The following is a 26,915-nucleotide window of genomic DNA, read 5'->3' as shown; positions in this document are numbered from 1 at the left end:
TAGGTAGGTAGTATAGGGGGCCTTTAGGTAGGTATAGGGGCCTGTAGGTAGGTAGGTATAGTGCCCGGTAGGTAGGTAGGTACGTATAGGGGGCCTTTAGGTAGGTATAGTGGCAGGTAGGCAGGTAAAGTGGTAGGTAGGTAGGTGTCGCTCCCCCCCCGTGCCTCCTCCGCTCACCCCCATGGCCTCCTCCGTCCCCCGTGCCTCCTCGCTCACCCCTGCATAAGTATCAACTCACATGTCCAGTGGAGCGCAGAGCGGCAGACCTCGTCCTTACTTCTCGGTTCCCTCTAGTGGCCGGACCGGCTTTTACTGATGACGTCATTGTAAAAGCCGTTACTAGAGGGAACCAGGAAGTCAGCGAGAGGTCTGCCGCTCTGTCTGCGCTCCACTGGACGGGTGAGTTGATACAAAGTATGCGGGCGGCCGGGCGGAGGAGGCGCGGGGCGGTCGGAGGAGGCGCGGGTCGGAGGAGGACGAGTGCGAGCGGCGGATGCGCGGCGATGCAGCGTCGGGATTCGGCGGATTCGTAAAGTGGAAAATGGCGTCGGGATTCGAATCCACGAATCTCGAATATTTCCCAATATTCGAGGGATTCGTGGATTCACCGGATTCGTCGTCCCATCTCTACAAAACATATTAATAACCAGGCTGTTTTACTTGTTTTATTTTGCTGGCTGAAAGAGTTAATTTTAAGGCACGGTCGATACTTGACAGGAATATAATAAACCTCACTGATAAGCAAATAACAGCCATAAAAGTTCAACCTCTGAGAGCAGAGGGAGATAGAAAAAGGATAATAGTTCATGTATTTTCATTTAGGAACACTTAATAGGCTGCCACTGAGCAGAGACAACAAAACATTCAATCTACTTTGTAAATGTTTAAATATAAAATAAAACCATGGGATATCTAAAAACAAAAAAAACAAAACAAAACTAATTTTTAGGAGTAAGAGGATAAATATTATTGTTTAACTTATTACTTTATTTTCATCTCGGGTTCACTTTAAAAAAAATTTGTCTAGTTCAAAATAAAGGAAGCTTTTTTGAAGCATGCTGTTTTCTGGCAAAACAATATTGCTAGTACATGTTGTGAAATGTACATCATAGGGACTTGAAATAAGAAAGGTCCAATTACATTCAAATTTTCAAGGATCGTCTCACACTCACAACGGGAACAGCCTTCATGGATATACAGGAGTGTTACAGCAGAAAGAGAGGATGACGCCTCTTGTCTATTCTAATAACAATGAGCTGGCACATCCAATAAAGTCTTCAGTTTCAGAACCACACAAGGTTCCTTCCTCAGGGAGGAAGCACCCTTGCGTGGTTCCAAAACATTGGTTTAAATCTTTCTATGAAACAATAAAGACTTTAATAGGATGTGCCAGCTCATTATTAGTAGGTCCAATTACACATCTGATCAGACAGTTAATCGGTGTGGAGTACTACAGGCCTGATATTTTTACAAAGGCTTCAAAGTCAAGCAACTTCTGCAATTTTCTACAAAGACCAGTCTCTTCTATCTTTTCAAATCCAAGCAATGAAATGATCAATGTTATGTTTGCATACGCCATGTATTCATCAGCAACTTGTCTTCTTGGATCCATCGGGCTTCAAGAGTACCTACAAGAATTACATGATGTAACAAGGCCTAGACCACATTGATCTTCAACCTCCATGGCCGGCAGGTCATCCTACCAGCTTAATATCCCAAACTGATTGTGTTTGCCATTGACTCACCATCTGTATCATAGAAATTGCATTTTTTGTCCAATATATGTTTCACAAACGTATTACGCTTGACCGTGGTTGTTTGCCTCATTTTGTGAAGTTACAGATCACTGATTGTCCACCCGTCATATTTATTACAAGCAGAATGCAAGGCACAATGCCTAAAAAAAGGTTTGAATGCTGTTTTAAAAAGATGGTTGTGGCTCAGATGAAGCTTTCACCTTCTCCTTCCTTGTGTTCTCCATGACCGAACTCATGCTCCACATTATCTTACGTTGCCTCTTCACCTGGCCACATGTTCTGAAATCCACCGACCACCATGTTTTCTTTATGTTCTCCTTAAAATGCCGACATCCATAATGCTTGGAAGCCCTGCTCCTTGCGTTTTTTTTATTTTTGTTTGGTAAAATATGCTTTTTCCTCTTGGTTACCTCGGAATCTGTACCAGGCTGTACAGATGAGAGTCATCATTGCCTTCCTTTGCTTTCACATCTCTTGCAAACATTCTTATTGCATTCCACAGGTCCCCCCGTAAACGTTACTTGCAATATTTTTATAAACAGTTTTGGATCGGTCACCGAAACCACGATGGTGAGTGTTGTTCTGCCCTGGCGTTAGCCAGACAGTGATGAATGTATGTCATGAACACAACCTGTCATTTTCTTTTCTTCTGTCTGTTATTTTGACTCACAGGTCCTCCTGTAAATGTTACCTGCAACATATTTATCAACAGCTTTGGTTCAATAGCAGAAACCACAATGGTGAGTGGGGCTGACCATTGAAGCTTCCCTGCCAAGAAGATGGACATGTCACTGTAGGCTTAGGCTAAAAGTACATGAATATTAAGTGAGATGTTGAGACAACAAAATTACTTTAACCATGTGAGATAATATGAAAATTGATAACAGGAATACAGTATACCAACCTTTGGTTAAGATTTGTCAGCTGCATCTGATTCCTCTTTGTATTAACCTAAAGGAGTAAAAGTGGGACGGGGTTACCGTAGTGTCAGTTTTATTATGCAGTGCCACCTGCAGGTGATACCTGGCATTGCAGTCCAGTTTTTCAGCTATAAAGAGATAATTTGCATATTCAGTAGTGATGCATTGTGGAAGACCACAGTCGTTCACTTAAAGTGAATCTGAAGGGAATAAAACAAAACAAAACAGATACTTACCTAAGGAAAGGGAAAGCTCTGGGTCCTAATGAGCCTTCCTGTTCCTCTCACAGTCTCCATGTTCCAGCACCGGATCTCGGGTCCAAGTCTCCGACCTGGGGCACTCGGGCGGCTCCATACTGCGTATGCGCGAGTGCGAGAGACAGCGTGCTTGCACAGTATGGAGCGGCCTGTCTTTGGTAGCACTCTGGCTCCTGAAGACCTCCGAAGCCTTGGGCATGGGCAGCCACAGAGGACTGTTTCCCACCAATTGGTCAGAGACTGCTAACGGAGAACTAGTGGTGGAACGCCCCCCTTTGTCCTGACTAGTCTCCCAGTTCCCGACAGTGAAAAACATCCCCACAGCATGATGCTGCCACTACCATGATTCACTGTAGGGATGGTATTGGCCTGGTGATGAGCAGTGCCTGCTTTCCTTCAAATGTGACACTTGACATTCACACCAAAGAGTTCAATCTTTTTCTCGTCAGACCAAAGAATTGTTTCTCATGGCCTGAGAGTCCTTCAGGTGCCTTTTAGCAAACTTCAGGTGGACTGCCATGTGCCTTTTACTGAGGAGTGGCTTCTCTCTGGCCACTCTACCATACAGGCCTGATTAGCGGATTGCAGCAGAGATGGTTGTCTTTCTGGAAGGCTCTCTCTCCTCTCTCCCATAGGACCTCTGGATCTCTGATAGAGTGATCGAGTTTTTGGTCACCTCCCTGGCTAAGGCCCTTCTCCCCCGATCACTCAGTTTAGATTGCCGGCAAGCTCTAGGAAGAGCCTTGGTGTTTTAGATCTTCGGCCACTTATGGATTATGGAGGCCACTGCGCTCATTGGGACCTTCAAAGTAGCATAACTGTTACTGTAACCTTCCGCAGATTTGTGCCTTGAGACAATCCTGTCCCGGAGGTTTACAGACAATTCCTTTGACTTCATGCTTAGTTTGTGCTCATATAGACAGGTATGTGCCTTTCCAAATCATATCCAAACATCTGAATTTACCACAGGTGGGTGGACTCCAATTAATCTACAGAAACATCTGATGGATGATCAGGTGAAATGAGCTGCACATGAGCTCAGTTTTGAGCTTCATGGCAAAGGCTGTGTATACTTATGTAAATGTGCTTTGTCTTTGTTTCTGAGGGGGAAAAATGAATTTAATCCATTTTGGAATAATGCTGTAACATATAAAAAAAAGGGATGTGCTTTGAAAACTTTACAGATGCACTGTATCTGCATCATAACTGTGAATAATAGACATGTTCCCACTGCTGTACACAAGAGAAGCAGAACATGGGGGTTGTATTAACATACGGTGGGAAATTGGAATAGATGCAGCTGTCAAATGTAAATGTTTAGAAATAAAAACAATTGAAAATATGCCTGAATATCTGTGATCACTGAATTCCTAATGATGTAATGTTCTCTCAATAAATCTATTTAATTGACTTCTTAAAGGACCAATAAATCTAAAAATCTGATGGGACTGTAAATGTGAATGTAGTTAATTCTTCATAAAGGGTATTTTCTTTATAGGCTGGAATTGAATCGCGTTGCTTGAAAACTGCCATAATCTTATTTCTTAATGTGGTTTTGGTACTGAAATATATGTTCAGTTTTAAATAAAAAACCAGTTTTTTAGCTATAGTATTTGTTTTTTATAGATAAGGTACATCAAAATAAGAAACAAATATAAATAGGCAGGAAAATAGGTAGATAGATAGATAGATAGATAGATAGATAGATAGATAGATAGATAGATAGATAGATAGATAGATATGGAAATATAGATAGATAACTTTTTTTGGTATGTACAAAAGTCTTTAGGGGGGGAGGGGGGGCACCAGTATGTAAAATAATTGAAATACTAAAAGATAATTGAAAGGTGATATCAATTCAATACAGGACAGAAATCAACACACAACAACCTGTACTTTATTGTCACGCAACACATTTCATGAGTGTGTCTAGTTATTGCTTGCACCTGTTTGTAGTGTTTTTACCTGTGGAAGCATGTGTAACTCAAAAAAATATGTTGTGTGCCAATAAAATCTATTTTTTACCTATCAATTCAGTGCTCTCCCCAGCCTCTTTTAGCCGGGCGCTCCACCCAGCTAATTTTGGTGAGCACCCAGCTGTCATTGGCTCACCTCCTCATCCTCCTCCTATGCAGTAAGCAGTGTTGCACCGGCCCTGCCTTCCCCTGTTATGCCCCATCCGTCTGGACAACAATGCAATTCTTGTCCTGTGCTTGTCAACTCCCACTGGTGCTTTAATCTGTTACTGTTTTATACATCAGGGTTCCCCTTTATAAATTGTGTTGTACATAACATTTTTGCTTAGGATCATAGGGAGAAAGACACCCCTACTGGAGAGAGAGACCTCCTTTGTGGTTGGGTAAAGGTGGCCACTAATGATACAATTTGCAAAACGATCGATTACAAATGATTCTTCGTATGAACGATCGGAAATGATCATTTGGGACCGCTAATAGACAAAGCTCTCCTAACCAATCTGCTCAGATTGATGGGATCGAACCAAAAATCGGATCGATTTGATTAATCTGATCAAATTGGTTAGGAGATTCTTGTCCATTAGTGGTCTCAAACAATCATTTCCGATTGTTCAAAGAAAGAATCGTTCATAACTGATCGCTCAGCAAATTGTATCATTAGTGGCCACCTTAAGGCCACGTTCACATCATCAAACGCGGATGGCCGTGCGTTCCAAACGCCATCTGCGTCAGCTGCACGTTCCGGAACGCATGCAGTGTGAACATCAGACAGTGCAGTCTATGCACTTTCTGATGTCGTGCATGTCGGCCTCCTGCACGCATTTCCAAAATCCGGACGGCAACGCGTGCAGTGTGAATGGGGCCTAATACTCCCAGAATTCTAAATTATTTAAATAGACAAATTTAAATAGTCAAGAGCAGAAATTACACCTATGCATAATTACGCATCGTAATTCGCAATTACACATCGTAATTGTAAAGCAAAATTTTGTAATTACGAATATATGTGTAATTTACGCGTAATTTTGTGTAGACTGTGCCGGCGAACAGCAAAGCCCCTATACAGGCTATTGCTACCAAGATCCTACATATGTTAAGGAGAATAGTGGCTACAAGGTATAAAGAAAAAAAAAAAAAAGAATTGTTCAAAATGACCTTGTGGTTCTTGACAAAATCGATTTTCAAAATACAAAGAAAAATGGTCATTTTTTCTGAGTTTAAAAACCATTTTTCTTTGCATTGGTAGTAATAGCATGTATGAGGCTTTTATTCACCGCCAAAGTCGGCACACAATTATGCGTAAATTATGCCTAAATTTATGCGTAATTACGAATGATTAAACAAAGTCAATTGGATTACGCATTTGTAAATAAATATAGGTGTAATTTTGTGTAATCGTTATTAGCTGATTACGCTCACTGAAAATGAATGTTAAGCCACCAGCAAGCCAGAAAATACTAAGAATAATGACAATAAATTTCACTTACTTTTCGTACTTTTTTCAATTGCAGAGGGCTGAAAAGTTACTTTAACCGTTTCCCGACAAAGTAACCCTGATAGGCGGCGGGAAGGTGGCAGCCCCAGGACCGCATAATGCCGAAAGGCACCAAGAGCGATCGCCGCTAGCAGACTGTTAGATGGCGAAACCACCATCTATTTACACTGTACGGTGCTGCGATCTGCTGCTGCTCTGTACTGGGGACAGCCGTGTCACTCGGCTGATGCCTATAATAGAGGATTGCTGTGATTAGCTGTCAGGGAAGGGGGGGGGGGGTTTAAAAATATAAGAGGGAATTTTATAAAACAAAATTAAATTAATTAATTAATTAACTATTTAAAAAAATAAACATCGCAGCAGCGATCAGGTGGGCAGAAAAGGGGGAGGGGGATTCAATTGTGTGCTTAGTTGTATGGCTCTGCAGCAAGCAGTTAAAAGGACTCCGAGCATCTCTCACGGGCTTGCCTTTAAGACTCCGACCAGTACTGCAAAGTACTTAAATAGGCATACCTTTCTGTAGCTTTTGCTCTCCTCTTTCATTTGATGCCTGAATCGCCATTCTACACCAAATATTTTTAGTTCGTTTTCAATTAAAAAATCGCGGCTGCCATCTTGGCTATGTTATAACTTCCGGACCACCCCTGTCTTCTCTGTTAGAGAAGTGCATCACTGAATGAAGCAGGAAGAGGAAGTGACACGCATGGCCATTGCAAGAGGCTCCTCCAGAGGAGTCATAGCACGACTTGTTGGAAGTCGTCTAGCTTAAAGGCATGCCCATGAGAGGTGCTCGGAGTCCCTGTAAAGCTGCACAGCACTAAATTGTAAAAAAAATTAGACTGGTCACTAGGGGGGTGTAAGCCAATGGTCCTGAACTGGTTAAACAGAAGATGAAAAATGATCTCCTAGGAGAATACTCTGGAGAAAAAGTGGGTTGAATAAGGGCCCTTGCTCATCCTGGCTCCCTTGACTTCTTTCCCTGCTCCCCTTCCTTCCACTTTTATAAATCTCTCTTTTTTTTATTTTATTGATTTATTTATTTTACATACCGTAAGTAGGATTTTAGGTTCATTGGTCCTTTTAACAAAAAAAAGTTCAATAAATTTAATTGGATAAAATAATTACCGGTAATAATAATAATTAAAAAATAATTATAATTTTATATAATTAAAAAAAAAATTAGATGAAAATAAATGCCATTGATATTATTTAGAGCAACAGAGGTAAAGCATGTCATCATCTTCGCAGAATGCTTGTCAATGAGGTTAAATGCACGCGTTTCCTATGCTTGCATTACTACATTCTGGGTCCTCCCATCGCATTTTACTGTATATTGCAGATTGTACATGATGTGCACATGTCAATGGTCATTATTATTGCCTCCATATGAGAAAAAAAATGCACATGCACAGAGGCGGAGTTTAATCAATTCATGTTGTCTGAAGTATAGCTAGCTGCAGTGGAGCAATGCACTCTGGGTAATGGAATGTTGAGATATTGTTATACTTCAGACACATTTTGCATTAAGGGATTTTTTTTTTGCTTTGTGAATAAGAAATGCAAATGCATGGCACTGTGCAGTGGGATTTTTTTTATATAGTGACAAAACGTATTCAACTCTGATGAAGCTAACATTATATTTACATTTTACAGCAAATCATCTGAATAATATAATAAGGTAGATAGATAGATAGATAGATAGATAGACAGACAGACAGACAGACAGACAGACAGACAGACAGACAGACAGACAGACAGACAGACAGACAGATAGATAGATAGATAGATAGATAGATAGATAGATAGATAGATAGATAGATAGATATTAAATAACAGCAATTCTTAAAACAAGCCTGAAATTAACCTGCTGAGCGGTCTGGACAAGCTCAGCTCGTCCAACACCGCCAGAGGCTGCCGCGCAGGCCCTGCTGGGCCGATTTTAATGAAATAAAAAGCAGCACACGCAGCCGGCACTTTGCCAGCCGCGTGTGCTGCCTGATCGCCGCTGCAGCGCGGCGATCCTCCGCGTGCAGCGGCGAAAGAGGGTCCCCCCAGCCGCCCGAGCCCAGCGTAGCCGGAACAAACAGTTCCGGCCAGCGCTAAGGGCTGGATCCATGACGTCACTCCGCTCGTCGCCATGGCGACGAGGTAAGCGAAACACGGAAGGCCGCTTATTGCGGCCTTCCGTGTTACTTCTGGCCGCCGGAGGCGATCAGAAGAACGCCTCCGGAGCGCCCTCTAGTGGGCTTTCATGCAGCCAACTTTCAGTTGGCTGCATGAAATAGTTTTTTTTTATTTAAAAAAAACCCTCCCGCAGCCACCCTGGCGATTTAATCAGAACGCCAGGGTGGTTAAAATAATATGATGAGATAAACAATTGAATCTACAGTCCTACCCCCCAAATAGGACTTTTCTTAAAGAGAATCTGTACTCTAAAATTCTTACAATAAAAAGCATACCATTCTATTCATTATGTTCTCCTGGGCCCCTCTGTGCTGTTTCTGCCACTCTCTGCTGCAATCCTGGCTTGTAATTGCCAGTTTTAGGCAGTGTTTACAAACAAAAGACATGGCTGGTAACAGCATGTGATAGGCTGAGAGTAGCTCAGTGTGTGAGTCATACAGAGCCTGGAAGGGGCCTGGAGAGGGTGTGTATAGCTTCTATCCTATTACAAGCAGACCTGCACATTCCAGCCTGAGTGCCTGAGCCTGACAGAGGAAAGAAGATTAGATTATATAACAGAGATAACACAGCCACTGTGCAACTTGTTTACAAACAAAAGACATGGCTTCTAACTAGAGTGTGATAGGCTTGAGAGTAGCTCAGTCTCTGACTCATACAGAGCTTGGAGAGGGTGTGTATAGCTTCTGCCAATGACAAGCAGTGCAGCACATTCCACACATTCCAGCCTCAGCCCACAGAGCCTACAGAAGAGAGAAGATTATATTATATAACAGAGATAACACAGCCACTGTGCAACTAGAAAAGGCTGCAGTAACACAGAGCACATTAGAACAGGTATAGGAACTTATAGGATAGAAGAAATAAGGCTAAACATTTTGTTACAGAGTCTCTTTAAGTCTGTCTTATTTTGTATAAAAGTTTAAAAACCCAAAGTATAAAGCTTTGACTACTTCAGGTAAATGATAATGTTCATTAAGATTCCATACAGACCAAGGGCGCAACTACAAATCATGCCCCCCCCCCCCCCGACCCCCCGACCCCCCAGCAAAACTTTGATAGGTCCCCCTTAACGTTCACAACCTTTCCCTTGTTTCCCCTTGGTGACCCTCACAACCTGGGGGTAAATCATACAAGGGTCATGAAACAAGTGTGGCCATAGGAATCTTCACACCCATAACAAAAACACCTGATCTGGTATATCAGAGAAAGGGCAGGTTAGTAGTTGGGTCCCTCACACCTCTGGGCCGCTAATACAGACACATTTTGAGCCGTTTAACTTTTTATCCTTTCTCTGCTCTCACAAATGTTTTCCTCAGCCACACAGGAGTTTTATGACCTTTGTTACTTATCAGTGAGAGTTATACAGTTCTAACTGCAGATAGTTATTTATAGCCTTGGATTCTTTACCATTCAAGTAAGGGGGAAAAAAAAAGGAACACAGCCTAATTCAAGGTAAGACACGTGTTTATACATGTGTTTATTGTACCATGTTACTTCACTTCTGGTATACTTTAACTACTTGCCGACTGCTCCATGCCAATTGGCGTAAGCAGTGCGGCAGCCCCAGGACTACTCCACGCCGATTGACGTGAACGGTCTTCTATGGGGCTAGCAGGAGATCGTGCGCAGGCTGCGCGCACATCTCCAGCTTGGGGGGCAGAGCTCTGCTCCGCCTTCAGCCTCTGAGCGGCTCAGGAGACTGTTAGACGGCGAAACCACCGTCTAATTACTTTGTACAGCGCTGCGATCTGCAGCAGCGCTGTACTAGGGACAGCCGTGTGACACGGCTGTCCCCCTGGCCCACAGGAGAGCAATCGGCTGTCATAGAATGAAGCCTATGACAGCCGACTGCGTCATTGGCTGGCTGGGGGGAGGGAGGGGAATGTAAAAAAATAAATGGTACATTTTATTTAAAAATAAATAACATAAATATTAAAAAACAATTAAAAATGTGGGGGCAATCAGACCCACCAACAGAGAGCTCTGTTGGTGGGGAGAAAAGGGGAGGGGGGAATCACTTGTGTGCTGTGTTGTGCGGCCCTGCAGCTTGGCCTTAAAGCTGCAGTGGCCCAATTAACTAAAAATGGCCTGGTCACTAGGGGGTTTAACACCGCGGTGCTCATGTGGTTAAGGTGAGTCTTTGAGCTTTTCATAGCTAGGAATTCAACAATATCTTCCCCTTTTTGATCCCGCTCCATTGTAACATATAGAGCCCCGTATTACCGTAAAGAAGCATCCTCTCAAATATTTTATAAAAATATATTTTTCAAGACTTTATACCCCTGCTTATATTCTGCTTTAAAAAAATGCAATATCTGTGTTCAGATCTGTCAATTAATCATTTTAATAGCTAGTCAGGAAATTTCAGTTGCCCAAAACAATTGACCGTGATAATTTTGTAGGGCAATTTCAAGTCTGCACAGCAATTTCCTGGCCTTAGCTGCTTTTTCTTCTCATGTTGGATGTTTTTGGTCAATTGCTATTGTTTTCCCAGTTGTGAGATGCCTCCTCTGACATCAGCTCCGCTTTCCACAGTACATCCCGTTGGGCAGAAAGAGTAGTATGTTTGACTGTAAAGGTGGCCTTCCCCCGCCGATTTTGCCATCAGATTCAACCAACAGATAGATCGCTCTCTGATCGAATATGATCAGAGAGGGATCGTATGGTTGCCTTTACTGCAAACACATTGTGAATCGATTTCAGCATGAAACAGATCACAATCTGTGGTGGAGCTGCCACTGCCTCCCCCCCCCCCCCCCCCGCATACATTACCTGCTTCGGCTGGCGCAAGTCTCCGCTGTCACCGATGTCTTCTTCTCCGCTGGGTTCCGCGTTCCGGTCCGGCTGGCTTCAAGCCAGCCGGTCCGGAACGCGGAACCCAGCAGAGAAGAAGACAGCGGTGACAGCGGGGACTCGCGCCGGCCGGAGCAGGCAATGTATTGCCGCTGTATTGTGTCGGTCGTCGGGGATTCGAACGCCACTATCGACGCACTCCTGACCTGCCGGCAATCGAGAAAAATCTTCCACACGGACGGCTCGACGGGAATCAACGGGAACGCTTGATTTCGGACGGAAATCAATCATTTGCATTTGCGCAACGATTTCACAGCAGATTCAATCACAGTGATCAAATCTGCTGTATATCGCCGGGAAAATCGTTAGGTGTATGAGCCCCTTTAGGGGATACCTTACTACAGGGGATTGTATGAAATCTAAGGGTGAATGCACACAACCATTTTTGACTGGTTAATGATTGGCCAATTTTACTACCTTCATGTGTTATGAGGGCCAACAGATTTTGAAGACTTTGAGCAGATTGTGTAGGCTATCTCTCTTTCTACAAGGAAGTGGTAACATTGACCATTCCAAATTGGAAGCAGTAGTGTAGCTGGACAGTGTAATTTTACTGGCGCCCTCTCGTGACCCCGGCGCACGTGTCATGAGAGGGTGCCAGTAAACAGGGCACAGTACGGAAGCCTCTGAGGACTATACCGTGTGGCTGAAGACGTACATTTCTGCCGGGATGGTACTGTCATGTGATTCAAGCCGCAGCATCCCCGGACATTATAGCGGCAGATGCTGTGACTCTTAAAGAGAATCTGTATTGTTAAAATCACACAAAAGTAAACATACCAGTGCGTTAGGGGACATCTCCTATTGCCCTCTGTCACAATTTCGCCGCTCCCCGCTGCATTAAAAGTGGTTAAAAACAGTTTTTAAAAGTTTGTTTATAAACAAACAAAATGGCCACCAAAACAGGAAGTAGGTTGATGTACAGTATGTCCACACATAGAAAATACATCCATACACAAGCAGGCTGTATACAGCCTTCCTTTTGAATCTCAAGAGATCATTTGTGTGTTTCTTTCCCCCTGTTCTCATGCACTGAAGTTTCAAGCAGCTTGTTTCTTCCTGCAAACAGCTTTGCCCTTGTCTGTAATTCTTCAGTATGTGAAAGTCCAGCCAGCTCAGAGGACGATTTATCCAGCTTGTAAAAGATAAGAGAGAAGAGAGAAGCTGCTCTAATCTAAATAACACACAGGCAGTGTGCATAGAGGGGCCTGGAAGGGGGAGTTCATAGCAGAACCACAACACTGAAGAACTTGGCAGCCTTCCAGACACAGGCTGACAAGTCTGACAAGAGAGAGATAAGTTGATTTATTACAGAGACTGTGATAGTACAAAGTGCTGCAGTAAGCCAGAACACATTAGAATAGCTTTTGGAACGTGTAGGATGATAAAAAACAGGATGCAATTTTTGTTACGGAGTCTCTTTAAGAGCAATGAGGATCGCGCTGTTACGGGGCTGACGAGCGGACAGGATACCTGCCAAAGAGTACCGAAATTTACAGTCATCACAGCGGAAGCTGGTATGCCGCTTGGGAGCTCTGAGGATCGCGCTGTTACGGGGATGAGAAACGGACAGGATACCTGCCAAGAGTACCGGTATTTACATTCATCACAGCGGCAGCTGCTATGCCGCTCAGAAACACCTGGGATCACACTGCTGCTGCGGACGTCATTAGTTTAATTTAAGGTACAAAAGATACAAGCGCCGGGATTGGTAAAACTGCCACATTCGGACTATAAGACGCACCCATTTTTTCTCCCCACTTATGGGGGAGAAAAAGTGCGTCTTATAGTCCGAAAAATACGGTACCCTGTACCCTTGGCCGGTGCTCAGTCTCGACCCAATTGCCCAAACCGTCTCGGATTCCCCATAGACAAACGAAAAAGAGAGACTGCACACAACTGGCTGCAAAACTGTTGCCGTGTATTATGGAGCAAAGCGCTGCATTACATGTTACGGACTTCCATCCTTCATCAGATGCATAACAGCGATTGAATACAAAACAACATCATATATACCAAACAGTCCTAGTGGACTCCACCCCACTTCCTGTTTGCCACACCCGACAGTGTCCATCACCTAAAATGCATAAGTCACAAATTCTAATGTCCATAACGGACACACTATTACAAATGTTTATGTTGTACATAGGATACATTTCCTCTGCTTTCTCTCAGAGACAGGCAGCTGCAGTGAGAGCTTTCTCACACACACAGGGTTAACAGAGTGTGAGGTGATTCCCCCTCCCTTCATGATTTAGTCCATCAGATTTTGTTGTCAGTGAAGTGTGAAAGGAATTTGATAACAGTAAACAAAGAGATACGCATTGAAATGTATACAATCCTACTTAACAGCACTTCCCAAACTATTCCTATCTCAATTGAAAAAAACATGTTAATCAATAGTGTTCCTTTAAAGTGGATCCGAGGTGAACCTTTACACATTACATAATTGTGTTCCTTTCCTATTGTTTATAGGGCATTCCGCAAGCCAAATACTTTTTTGTTTTGTTTTAATACTCTATTTCCCTAAAAACTAAATAAGTCACTCCCACAGGTTTTCAGAGAGCCTTGGCAGTAGCAAGGGCTCATGGGAGCTCAGTCTGGGCAGGAGGAGGGGGAGTTGTTACTAGCCATTGATTTCAGAGGCAGAGGGGAGGAGGGAGGAGGAGAGGGGATTAGGCTCAAGATACAGATCAGCCTGCCTCTGTGTAATATTTACAAACAACATGGCTGCTGTCATTGTATCACAGGAAGAAATAATCATATTCTATTAAAACTGTTTGCAGCTAGATTTGCTGTGTAAACCATCTAAACTTTAGATAAGATATATAGACAAGTTACTTGTTATAGTTAGTTTTTCATCTCGGATCCGCTTTAAGTCTATTTAGCTTTATATAGTGATTTGACTAAAACGGAAGTCTAGGAAACATTAGAAAGTATTATAAATGATGTAATGTGAAATATGTGATAAAGAATTACAAATTCTCTTTCAATTTTGTAGCATTTTACTTTAAATCTACTTAATGGGACTTTTTAAAATCAAATCATCCTAAGGCAGTGCAAAATTTAGTTTGAATGAAACAATTAGCTCATTGTTACTTAACACCCACCCATATATCAGATCTAATAAACTGAGCTTAATATAATGTAATATTGTATAATGTGATACAACCCAATTCAGATACAATAGAATACAATACAATTCCTAAAGAAGATTAATTTAATATGATTTATACAGTAAGTTATTACAATTTAGTATAATGTTACATTTCATGAATTTAGTGAGCACTAAACCAGAGTGAAATTAATGGTATAATAAATGTGGTGATCATGATAATAATAACAAAAAAATGATGATGGACTGCACCACCGCAGCCAGCCGAGGAGAACAATCAATAAATATAAAACAAAGAGAAATAACTCAATAAATGCTGCACAGGCAGAACATTACTGCGTTTCCAAACCGCCGTCTAAAGCCTTTCATAAAAAGTACTCGATAAAAACATAAAAAAAAAAAAGATCCCTGCTTCCATCCACCACCAGTATCTACAATAATAATAATCCTAACATTTATATTGCGCCTTTCTCCTGTTGGACTCAAAGCAATCAAGAGCTGCCACTACTGGGACACGCTCAAGAGTCTACCCTGCAGTGTTAGGGCCCTTTTCCACTAGCAATCGCTAGCGTTTGTGCTAAACGTTAGCGATTGCGATTCAGCAAAGTCCTAATTTTTCCCGGCAATTGTGATCGCGATACTGCTATGCAATGCACTGCATAACAAAATCGCTGCAAAAAATCGTTCCACGGCGCGATCACGCTTTAGTAAAAAATGAATTCCGGTAGTGGAAATTACCTACCGCGATTCCTATGTTGTGTAGCAAACCCTAGAGATTTTAAAATTGTTAGTGATTTGCGATTTTGCGATTCAGCATCCCAATCGACTCTAGTGGAAAAGGGCCCTTAGGAATATTTTCCCAAGGAATTCTTACTGAATAGGTTCTGACCTTATCCAGGATTGAGCCCCTGGGCCCAGATGCAATTCACTTTTTCACCTGAGTTTTCTCCTAGGAGATAATGTTTCATCTTCAATTTAATATAACTTTCCAGAACTTTTCAACTAAAAAAGTACCGAAAAGCAGGTGAGAAAGTACTATTAAAATTATTTTGAGTATTTTCTTGCTTGCTGGTGGCTTCAAATGCATTTTATTGACAAGTTTATCATTTTCACCTAGGAGAAAACTCAGGTGAAAAAGTGGGAAGTGGGAGATTTGGGCGCATGAGACAAGTGGACAAAAAGGGCGCCCCATTCACTCCCATTATAAATATCGTTTACCGGGCGCCGAACAGGGAAAAAAAGGCGCCGGAGATTATCAACGTTTTAACAAACGGCGCCCGGAGATTTTTAAAGATTTATAACTATGTTTGTGATGATTTAACTTTACAAAATGAGCCCGTGACGAATAACGTTTATAAAGATACTAAATCACTATTTCTAAAACATTTCTAAAACATTATTATTCACCCCAAAAAATTAATTACATTTTTTTATTTACATTTTTTATTTATTAATGTCTGTAAAACATTATTATCCATAGGGGGTCTTAGGTTTAGGCACCACCAGGGGGGTCTTAGGTTTAGGCACCAACAGGAGGGTCTTAGGTTTAGGCACCAACAGGGGGGTCTTAGGTTTAGGCACCAACAGAGGGGTCTTAGGTTTAGGCACCAACAGGGGGGTCTTAGGTTTAGGCACCAACAGGGGGGTCTTAGGTTTAGGCACCAACTGGGGGGTCTTAGGTTTAGGCACCAACAGGGGGGTCTTAGGTTTAGGCACCAACAGGGGGGTCTTAGGTTTAGGCACCAACAGGGGGGTCTTAGGCTTAGGCACCAACAGGGGGGTCTTAGGTTTAGGCACCAACAGGGGGTCTAGGGGTTAGGGATAGGTACAGGGAGGGTTTTAACAAACGTAAATATAAATTTCAGTTTACAAATACGGAAGATTAACGTTTTAAGAATTGCCGATCTCATACACATTATTTAGTGATTTATAAATTCCTAAAACACTATTTCTAAATGAAATTCTACACAATATTTCAATAAACGATAATACTGTTTATCGTTTACACCACGCGCCCTTTTTTCCCGACGCCCTTTTTTGATGTACGCGAAAAAGTGAATTGCATATGGGCCCAGGTCTCCCACATCAAAGGCAGAGCCCTTAACTAGGCGTACGTTAAAAAAGGGCGCCAGGAAAAAAGGGCGCAGGGTTTTAAACGATAAGCATGAATAACGTTTTAAAAAAAATTGTGCTATATTTCATTTAAAAATAATGTTTTATAAAGTTATAAATCATTAAATAATGTGTATGAAATCGGGAATTGTAAAAACGTTAATCTTCCCTGTTTAAAAAGTGAAATTTATAATAACGTTTTATAAAACATTAATACGATTGTTACTAAAGCTATACCTAACCCTACTCTCACACAGAACCCTCCCTGTACCTATCCCTAACCCCTAGACCCCCCTGGTGGTGCCTAAACCTAAGACCCCCCTGGTGGTGCCTAAACCTAAGACCCCCCTGGTGGTGCCTAAACCTAAGACCCCCCTGGTGGTGCCTAAACCTAAGACCCCCCCTGGTGGTGCCTAACCCTAAAACCCCCCTGGTGCTGCCTAAACCTAAGACCCCCCTGGTGGTGCCTAAACCTAAGACCCTCCTGGTGATGCCTAAACCTAAGACCCCCCTGTGATAAGCATTAATAACGTTGTAAAAAAATATTGTGCGGTTTTTCGTTTAAAAATAATGTTTTAAAAAAAATTTTGTACGGTTTTTCGTTTAAAAATAATGTTTTAAAAAATATTGTACTGTTTTTCGTTTAAAAATAATGTTTAAAAAAATTATAAATCATTAAATAATGTGTAATCATGAGAAGCAGTTATAAAACATTAAAAGTCTCCGGGCGCCGCTTTTAAAACGTTATTTTTCTCCGGCGCCCTTTTTTCCTGTTGGGCGCCCATTAAACGATATTTATTATGGGAGTGAATGGCGGCGCCCTTTTTGTCCACCTGCCTCATGCGCCCAAATTTCCTGCTTCCCTTAACTAGTACACTATTCTGCTACTACTATATCAATGGGTACACAAATTAAAATGACTAAAGGCCCCACAATAAGAGCCCTTCTAGAGGGTTAGGGGGAAGAGAAATTCTCTAAAAAGCTTTCTTAAAAAAAGCTATCTGTAAAAGTACAGTCCATGTAGACTTACTTTACAGGAAGCTTTTTTAGAAAGCTGTTTTAGAGAATTATCTCCCATAATACCTCAACAGAACATAGGTAATAATCAATAAGATACACAATGCCAGACCATACATTGGAGTGGTAGTCCCCATAATACGACTTCCCATTATTCTGTGCACAATCAAGTATAGTACACAAGGAGAGAGGGCTTTGCCATTTGGCTTTGACTATGGTAGGGATTAGATTGTGAGCTCCTATAAGCAGTCAGTGACATGACTATGTACTCTGTAAAGTGCTACAAAATATGCCAGTGCTATATAAATACATAATAATAATATGGTAGGGACATTAGACTATGACTGTGGTAGGGTTAGATTGTGAGTTCCTCTGAGGACAGTCAGTGACATGACTATGTACTCTGTAAAGTGCTGCAGAAGATGTCAGGGCTACATAAATACATAACAATAATAATAATAATCACAATAATAATAATATGGTAGATTATTAGACTATGGGCTTGATTCACTAAGGTGCACTGCTAAAGCAGCGCACGGCCACTCTGCATGCCTTAGGCCAGGTCCACACTCTAAGCGCTTTTGTGAGCATATGCTTTTAATTAGCTCTTGCTGAGCGCTTGTTAAAAATCACTCCCATTCAATTGCATGAAAATCGCGGTTAAAATCGCGAAAAAATCGCTGCAGCAATTTTTACCATGATTTTCATGAAAGTGAATGGAAGCGATTTTTTAACAAGCGCTCAGCAAGCGCTAATTAAAAGCATATGCTCACAAAAGCGCTTAGAGTGTGGACCCGGCCTTACATAGCAGTGTGGGTCCTTAGATAGGAGCGTGCCTTCCTTAGATAGAAGCGTGCCTTCCTTAGGAGCGTGCCTTCCTTAGATAGGAGCGTGCCTTCCTTAGATAGGAGCGTGCCTTCCTTAGGAGCGTGCCTTCCTTAGATAGGAGCGTGCCTTCCTTAGATAGGAGCGTGCCTTCCTTAGATAGGAGCGTGCCTTCCTTAGGAGCGTGCCTTCCTTAGATAGGAGCGTGCCTTCCTTAGATAGGAGCGTGCCTTCCTTAGATAGGAGCGTGCCTTCCTTAGATAGGAGCGTGCCTTCCTTAGGAGCGTGCCTTCCTTAGATAGGAGTGTGCCTTCCTTAGATAGGAGCGTGCCTTCCTTAGGAGCGTGCCTTCCTTAGGAGCGTGCCTTCCTTAGATAGGAGCGTGCCTTCCTTAGATTGGAGCGTGCCTTCCTTAGGAGCGTGCCTTCCTTAGATAGGAGCGTGCCGTCCTTAGATAGGAGCGTGCCTTCCTAAGATAGGACCGTGCCTTCCTTAGATAGGAGCGTGCCTTCCTTAGGAGCGTGCCTTCCTTAGATGGGAGCGTGCCTTCCTTAGATAGGAGCTTGCCTGTGTGCCTTCCTTAGATAGGAGCGTGCCTTCCTTAGATAGGAGCGTGCCTTTCTTAGGAGCGTGCCTTCCTTAGATAGGAGCGTGCCTTCCTTAGATAGGAGCGTGCCTTACTTAGATAGGAGTGTGCCTTCCTTAGATAGGAGCGTGCCTTCCTTAGATAGGAGCGTGCCTTCCTTAGGAGCGTGCTTTCCTTAGAGAGGAGTGTGCCTTCCTTAGATAGGAGCATGCCTTCCTTAGGAGCGTGCCTTCCTTAGATAGGAGCGTGCCTTCCTTAGGAGCGTGCCTTCCTTAGATAGGAGCGTGCCTTCCTTAGGCGCGTGCCTTCCTTAGATAGGAGCATGCCTTCCTTAGATAGGAGCATGCCTTCCTTAGATAGGAGCGTGCCTTCCTTAGATAGGAGCGTGCCTTCCTTAGGAGCGTGCCTTCCTTAGATAGGAGCATGCCTTCCTTAGAGAGGAGCGTGCCTTCCTTAGATAGGAGCGTGCCTTCCTTAGGAGCGTGCCTTCCTTAGATAGGAGCGTGCCTTCTTTAGGAGCGTGCCTTCCTTAGATAGGAGCGTGCCTTCTTTAGGAGCGTGCCTTCCTATCCAAGGCACACTCATATCTAAGGAAGACACGCTCCTATCTAAGGAAGGCACGCTCCTAAGGAAGGCACGCTCCTTACATAGCAGCGACTCAGCCAGCACTGCTATGTAAGGCATGTATAGTCATAGCCGGCCTTTGATATGAGCAACCGGAGCGGTCGCTCAGGGCGCCAGCTTCCAAGGTGGCGCCTATAGCTGGTTGCCTATACTGAGGGTACCTACACCTGATTTCCTATACTGAGGGTACCTATATCTGGCTACCTTTACTGAGGGCTCCAACACCTGGCTACCTATACTGGAGGCACCTACGCCTGGCTACCTATGGGGGGATGGAGATCTTCACCTGACTTCTTATACTGGGGGCACCTATGCTTGGCAACCTATATTGAGGGCACCTACACATGAGATCCTATACTGAGGGCACCTATACCTGGCTACCTACCTATACTGAGTCTGAGGGCGGTTTGGGAGGGGGGCGCACTGTGGTTATAACGCGTAGTGCAAATTGTCAGTGCTGTGCTATCATTCTAAATGGGGGGGGGGGGGGGGGGCTAACTGTCCCACTGATTGTTTTTATTAATATTCCTGAAAGGTTCTAGCCTTCATTTTTAAGTGTATGTATTCAGGATAATGCATTCTTTCCATCCATTCGTGGTTAATAGTATTATACATACGTGATGTGTCACAGAGATCTGAACATTTGGCATGATGTGTCACAACGTCAAAAAGGTTGGGAACCACTGTTCTAGGATATATCTCAGGAGAAAAGGGGAATTGCATATGGGCCTGTGTGTGTGTATACATGCGTGGGAAGAGGATGAAGAGGGGGGGGGGGCAAAAAAATCAGGTTTCGCTCAAGGCGCTGTGAAACCTAAGGCCGGCCCTGTGTATAGTGGCCGCTCCTTCACATTAAGGTGCACTGCTTTAGGTGCGCTGCTTTAGCAGTGCAGCTTAGTGAATCATTGATTCTTTCAAATCTGATTAATCTGTCCCAAATTACTCAATCCTATGAAACTGGAATTTGCAAATTTAGTGATTTATCTGATCCCGGCAGTTTATGGTCTGAAAACTGCCGTGCCCGGTCAGCGGGGTTAGAAGCCACTCTGAGATGAATTAAAAACAACTCAATAATGGCAGATGACATTTATCTATCCCTGACAGCTTAATTTTAAACCCTGTAAAAATCAGTATTTCAAAACTACCATTTACAGATAAAAAAGATGTAATTTCACTGTGGTTTTTTATTTTTTTATTTTTTTTTTAGATAGAATTAAACAGTTTTGCCAACACTGTACAGAAAATGTATTTGAGTGCTGCGCCTGATTACAGGTTTCCCGGCGCACTTCCTGCCGGAGACGTGACACTTCGCGGGGTGACAGACAGTCTAATTATACAGCTAATGTGTCACGGTAGGGATAGGAAGACACAAACAAGAATCAAAGCACCACTCGCTGCACAGATTCAAAAATCTTACGCTTTATTGTAACATAACATGGTGAGGCTTTTATCAAGGCACACAAGTAAGACCATTAGTCTAGGCGGTTTCAAATTGACATTGCCAGGAAAAATGTCTATGGCCGTCTGGATGTAACCCTTATCTTGCAATAACATGGTATGGCCCACCTCCTGGAAAAATGTCTATGGCCATCTGAATGTAACCCTTATCTTGCAGTAACATGGTATGGCCCACCTCCTGGAAAAATGTCTATGGCCATCTGGATGTAACCCTTATCTTGCAGTAACATGGTATGGCCCACCTCCTGGAAAATTGTCTATGGCTATTTGGTTGTAACCCTTATCATGTAGTAACATGGTATGGTCCACCTCCTGGAAAAAAATTGTCTATGGCTATTTGGATGTAACCCTTATCATGCAGTAACATGGTATGGTCCACCTCCTGGAAACTCCCAGATTTTATCTGTAGAGATGGTCAATGAGATGCAAATAATTCTTACTTGCATGCATACTTTCTGCAGCTTGGAAATGAGCCAATCAAATGCACTTTCTCTGCATTTTGATTGGCCCAATTGGAAGTACGTATTGCGGTGCAGCCACATGAGTTGGGCGCTGGGTGGTCCCACTAATTGTGAAATAATGGTAATTTAAATAAATTATATTTTACTATGCTGTAAAACTGAATACTATGCAGTACTACCCAGCATCCATTCTCCCTTGAACCCTCAGCTATAAATGCCTAATCCTAACCCCCACCTAATGTCTATCCCTAATCCCCTATAGATGCCCAACCATAACCCCTCCACCTTATGCCTAACCCTACCACCCCCCCCCCCCCCATACACACACACACACACCACCGGTAGGTGCCTAACCCTAAACCCTCCACCTAATGCCCATCCTTAACCCCCCTGTAGGTGCCTTTCCACCTAATGCCTAACACTAACACCCTGGAGCCTAAAAAGAATCCTCCCCACCTAATGCCTTAACCACTCCCCGATAAGCACTTTAAACTAACCTTGGAACCCCGGCGCCCAAGAAGAAGAAGCCCCAGGTAAGTAAACTTTGATAGTTGCCCTTCATCTCGAAAGTCCTTTAAGGTAAAGAAAACGTTAATGGGGAACTTCAGCCTAAACAAACATACTGTTATTAAGTTACATTAGTTATGTTAATTAGAATAGATAGGTAATATAATCTTTTACCCACCCCATTTTAAAAGAACAGGCAAATGTTTGTGATTCATGGGGGCTGCCATCTTTGTCATGGGGGCAGCCATCTTTTTGGTTGAAAGGAGATGACAGGGAGCATGAGACACAGTTCCAACTGTCCTGTGCCCTGATAACCCCTCCCAGCTGCACACACTAGGCTTCAAATGTCAAATTCAAAATGTCGAAAAAAAATTGCACCAAAACAGCAGAACGAGATCTACAACATCAGAAATCCCATCATGCTTTGCACAGCATAAGGGAGAAAATGGCAGTTTTCTTCTGTGCAGCTAAAAATGAGGCTTGTATAAGAGAAACCAAGTTCTGATGCTGTGAAACTGTAAAAGAAACACCAAGCCTTTTCAGTGCTGCTGAGTCGATTTTTAGTCTGGAGGTTCACTTTAAGTTGTACATGTAACATGATGAGATAGACATGTGTATAAATATGCTGTGATCCTTTCAGCTTTTTGTGCTTGAATGAGTTAATATTCAGCTATACAACTGACTGACAACTGATTCAATCTGGCTATAGCATCCTTCACTGATAAGGAATTACGTCCATAAAACACTTTCCTGGCAGAGTTCACTGATCAGGAATTACGGCCATAAAACACTTTCCTGGCAGAGAACTGGGCTTCTGAGAGCAGAGGATAGATAAAAAGGTCAATAGTTCATATATTTTAGTTGTCTGAGACACAGGATAGATGGTTTCATTGAGTTGTAAAGAACAATAAATCTTAAGTTTTAAACATAACATAAACCTGTGGGATATCTAAAAGTCATTTTTAGGAGTAGGAAGATGGTCACTATTGTTTATCTCATCAGTTTATTTTCACTGAAGTATCACTTTAAATGAGCATCTTAATAAAATCCGAACGGTTCCTTTGTTACCTCTCATCACTGCTCTTTGCTTTGTTACTAAATAAGCCCTTTTAAGTCATTTGGAAGAACGCACACACTTTTATTCATCCAGACAGCAAGACAGCCCAAGCCAGGGATTCCATATGGACACAGTAATAATTTGGATCACACAGACAATGAGGATCCCTCACTAGCAGGCAGAAATCACTGAAGCCTACACATGCCAAGCGGAGAATGGAGGGAAAGGATACGCTGATGTGATTGAACTGTTCTGGCATTACTAGGATAAGAGCATCTATTTTTCTCTGATCTACATACCATATGGCATATGGAGGGCATTTAAAAACCCATCAACTCATCGCAACACCATTGTTCCCCAAACCGCAATGCATAATTTGTTCATATCAAATTAATTATGGTTATTTGTTGTGCATTGCTGGCATGGAGACTAATACGGTCTGTTATGCTTTGGTGTTTTTATAACACAGCTTTGGCATTACTCAAATTTGTATGTACCTTTTGGAAAGAAAGGGATACTCTTCAGGTTTGTAAACAAGTAAAGAATGGGACATGTCCGATCCAAAAGGGACTTGTCCAATCTGATCTGAACGAGACATGTCCGATCTGAATAGTACTTGTCTGATCTGAACAGGACATGCACAATCTGAACAGGACTTGTCTAATCTGAATGAGACATGTCCGATCTGAATGGGACATGTCCGATCTGAACGGGACTTGTCCAATCTGAACGAGACATGTCCGATCTGAATAGTACTTGTCTGATCTGAACAGGACATGCACAATCTGAACAGGACTTGTCTGATCTGAATGAGACATGTCCGATCTGAATGGAACTTGTCCGATCTGAAAAGGACTTGTTTGATCTGAACAGGACTTGTCCAATCTGAAAAAAAAAACAGTACATTGCAATTTAATGTAAAAATTCGACTTTTGCTGAGAGGATAGATTCATTCCTGTATTGTTTAAAGGATTAATTTAGTTTTTTCGTTTTTTGTTTTGTTTACTATAGAACGGCTTAACTAATTAACTGTGGCCACCAGCATCTCTGATGTTTATTGTTATGGTCCACTAAACAAAATTTAAATTATAGTATTTTTATGTCTCAAAGTTCTTTTAATACGGATGATGTTTTATAGTCCCCAACCCCTAACCCACATATTAAAGGGTCAGTCCATATCATGATCCTTTGAGGTCCAACATCCTTGGGCTAGCAAATCAGGCCCCCAACTTGCCACCTCTGCATAGCCAGCTCCTACTTCACCTGGGTTGTTTAGATGCAGGCAGCCTCGGGTCCAATGGTCGTAGTGAGGCCTCCATCTCTGCATCCCATATGGCTAAACCACTGTCTTCTGCCAAACGTACTGCTGCTGAGACATTAGAACAAAATTGGTAAAACTGCCCAAACTATGATGGTCTTACCAAAACAGTAGATTTTTACAGCAGGCGACAAGGTAGTAAACTACCTAAATTGGCTTCAACCTCCAGGAAAACAATGTAACAGGAGTGCTGCTAAGGTATTTGTGCCCCCCTCCCCTTTTCCCCCAGTCAGGGGCATCTTCCCCGTAACAATAGGTAGCCAGAGGTGTCCCCATCCCCAAAATAGATATCCCTGTAATATAAGTAGTGGTACCCCCCACTATAGGTAGTCATCCCCAGTATAGGCAGCCAAGGTGTCCCCCCAGTATAGGTAGCCAAGGTGTCCCCCAGTATAGGTAGTCACCCTCAGTAGATAGCCAAAGGTGTGCCCATCCTCCCCAACTGTTGAGGCGTCAGCTGTGGGGGAGGCCCCAAGTGGCCACTTGGTTTGCCTGGGCCAAGCGGCAACCCTTCAATTTAGCATGAGATGACACCTTTGCATTATCTTATGGAGTCTGTTACAAACACACACCAGACTTTCAAACTGTCCCACAAATCCATTGAAAGTAAACATAGTTGTTCCACAGTTGTGCAAAAGTGAATGTAATGCTCACTTGTTTTTATTGAAAAATGAGTGTGAGCTATGTGAAAAGTGACTATCATTGATATTTGGTTACTTTTACATATTTACGTAGCTTAGAAGAAACTATAATCGTTTGTTTTGTGGACCATATATAGCCTTACGGAGGTATCCCTAGAAGAGTATCTAGAATCTTGCTCTTACATTTCACGCGCGAGCGCTCTGCTTCCACTGGCTCCTGCGGTGCAAGTTGTTTCCCAGTAGTGCCGCTGCGACAGTGCTTTGCTTGTTAAATTACATGGCAAAGCTTAATTAAAACAGTCAGGTGCAGGCTGAAACGCAATAAACACACACAAAGAGACTGGCAAAATGTAGGTCCTGCCACTTGGAAACTGTAATCAGTCACTGTGTCCTTCTAAACCTGTGTGGCCTACTCAGGTTAACACTTCCTCACAGTGGGAATGTTTCTCCGAGCTATGCTTCAGCCAGGCGGCCTACTCTTGTCTTAAACACATGCCTTTACGAGTTATGGCATGTCCATTCCAAAAACAATCCTCCAGTTCTAAATCTCATGATCAAAAATTCCTCCATCTCAGTAGTGAGGAGCTGAAATTTCGCGTTTTAGTAATTACGACACAAAATTAGTAATTGTATAAATACGACAAGAATTTGTAATTATCAGATTAAAATTTTCAATTCGTAATTTCCTCATTCATAATTTTGTGTCGTAATTTCACGTTAAACCGTAATTTCATGTTTAATTTTGTGTAACTCGTAATTTTGTTATTTTTGTAAAACAAGAAAATTACACTGAATTGCGGTTATCAAGAAATTGTAATTTCGTGTTGATTGTAATTTTTTCCAAAATTACAAAAACTTACATAATTATGAAAATTTTGACACAAAAAAGTAAATTTGGGTATGGTCACAATTACGCAAAATTTCACTTAATTTTTAGTGATTACAATTCTTCCATTATGATTGTAAATGTAATTACAAAATTTACACAACATTTTACTAAATTGGAATAGGTACATTAGGATCATCGCTAGATCTCAGTACATTTCCCACGATTGGTTTGGAGAATCCAATGGGGCTCCTAAACCAAAACTCAATAATTCAGATATTGGGAAGTCCCCACCCCAACCAAACTTTTCATCTTATAGCAGTGCAGGAGCCAATGGCAGTAAAGTAGAAATAATGTCACATGATCAGCTCTCAATCACATGATATTAACCATTTACCCGTCAAATTTCCAGGACTACCGAGTGAACATTTTTTTGCGACAGCAGTGGAATGACCCCAGACTGTCTTACAGCGAATACCCCGATGACTCTTTAGATCTGGATCCTTCTATGTTAGATTCTATATGGAAACCTGATTTGTTTTTCGCCAATGAAAAGGGGGCAAACTTTCATGATGTGACAACAGACAACAAACTTTTGAGGATTTTCAAGAATGGAAACGTCCTGTACAGCATCAGGTAAGGCAAAAGCATTCATTGAGTCTTTATTAACATGGGTGTGTTCCTTTAAGGATAACTATAGTGAAATATTGTAAATTTTTAAATCCATGTGTATACATATGTATAAGATATACATTTGTCCTGGAGTAAAATGCAGTATAAATTACTTTTTTCTTACAGTAGCTATTATGATCAGACAGCTCTGAACCTCTTACCGGCAGGTTTCTGCTCTGCCAGCTTCTCGTGGGGGATTCTTCAAGCTTCCTTCACTATTTCCAAAACAATTCCCTGGTTAACTATGGCACATT

General features: G+C 42.3%; 1 protein-coding gene across 1 annotated transcript in view; it reads left to right on the top strand.

Moving 5' to 3' along the window:
• Positions 1 to 26,915, top strand: part of GLRA2 (glycine receptor alpha 2) — a 283,775-nt gene that overhangs the window by 51,256 nt on the left and 205,604 nt on the right. The window contains exons 3-4 of the mRNA XM_068270710.1: positions 2,260 to 2,327; positions 26,402 to 26,625. Of these exons, the coding sequence (XP_068126811.1) occupies positions 2,260 to 2,327; positions 26,402 to 26,625 (292 nt within the window). The remainder of the gene's footprint in view (positions 1 to 2,259; positions 2,328 to 26,401; positions 26,626 to 26,915) is intronic.

The sequence above is a fragment of the Hyperolius riggenbachi genome, chromosome 2, assembly GCF_040937935.1.
Source record: "Hyperolius riggenbachi isolate aHypRig1 chromosome 2, aHypRig1.pri, whole genome shotgun sequence".
In the NCBI taxonomy this organism is placed as follows: domain Eukaryota; kingdom Metazoa; phylum Chordata; class Amphibia; order Anura; family Hyperoliidae; genus Hyperolius; species Hyperolius riggenbachi.
Note: the sequence above shows the minus strand (reverse complement) of the source record. Positions and strands in the feature narration are given on the sequence as shown.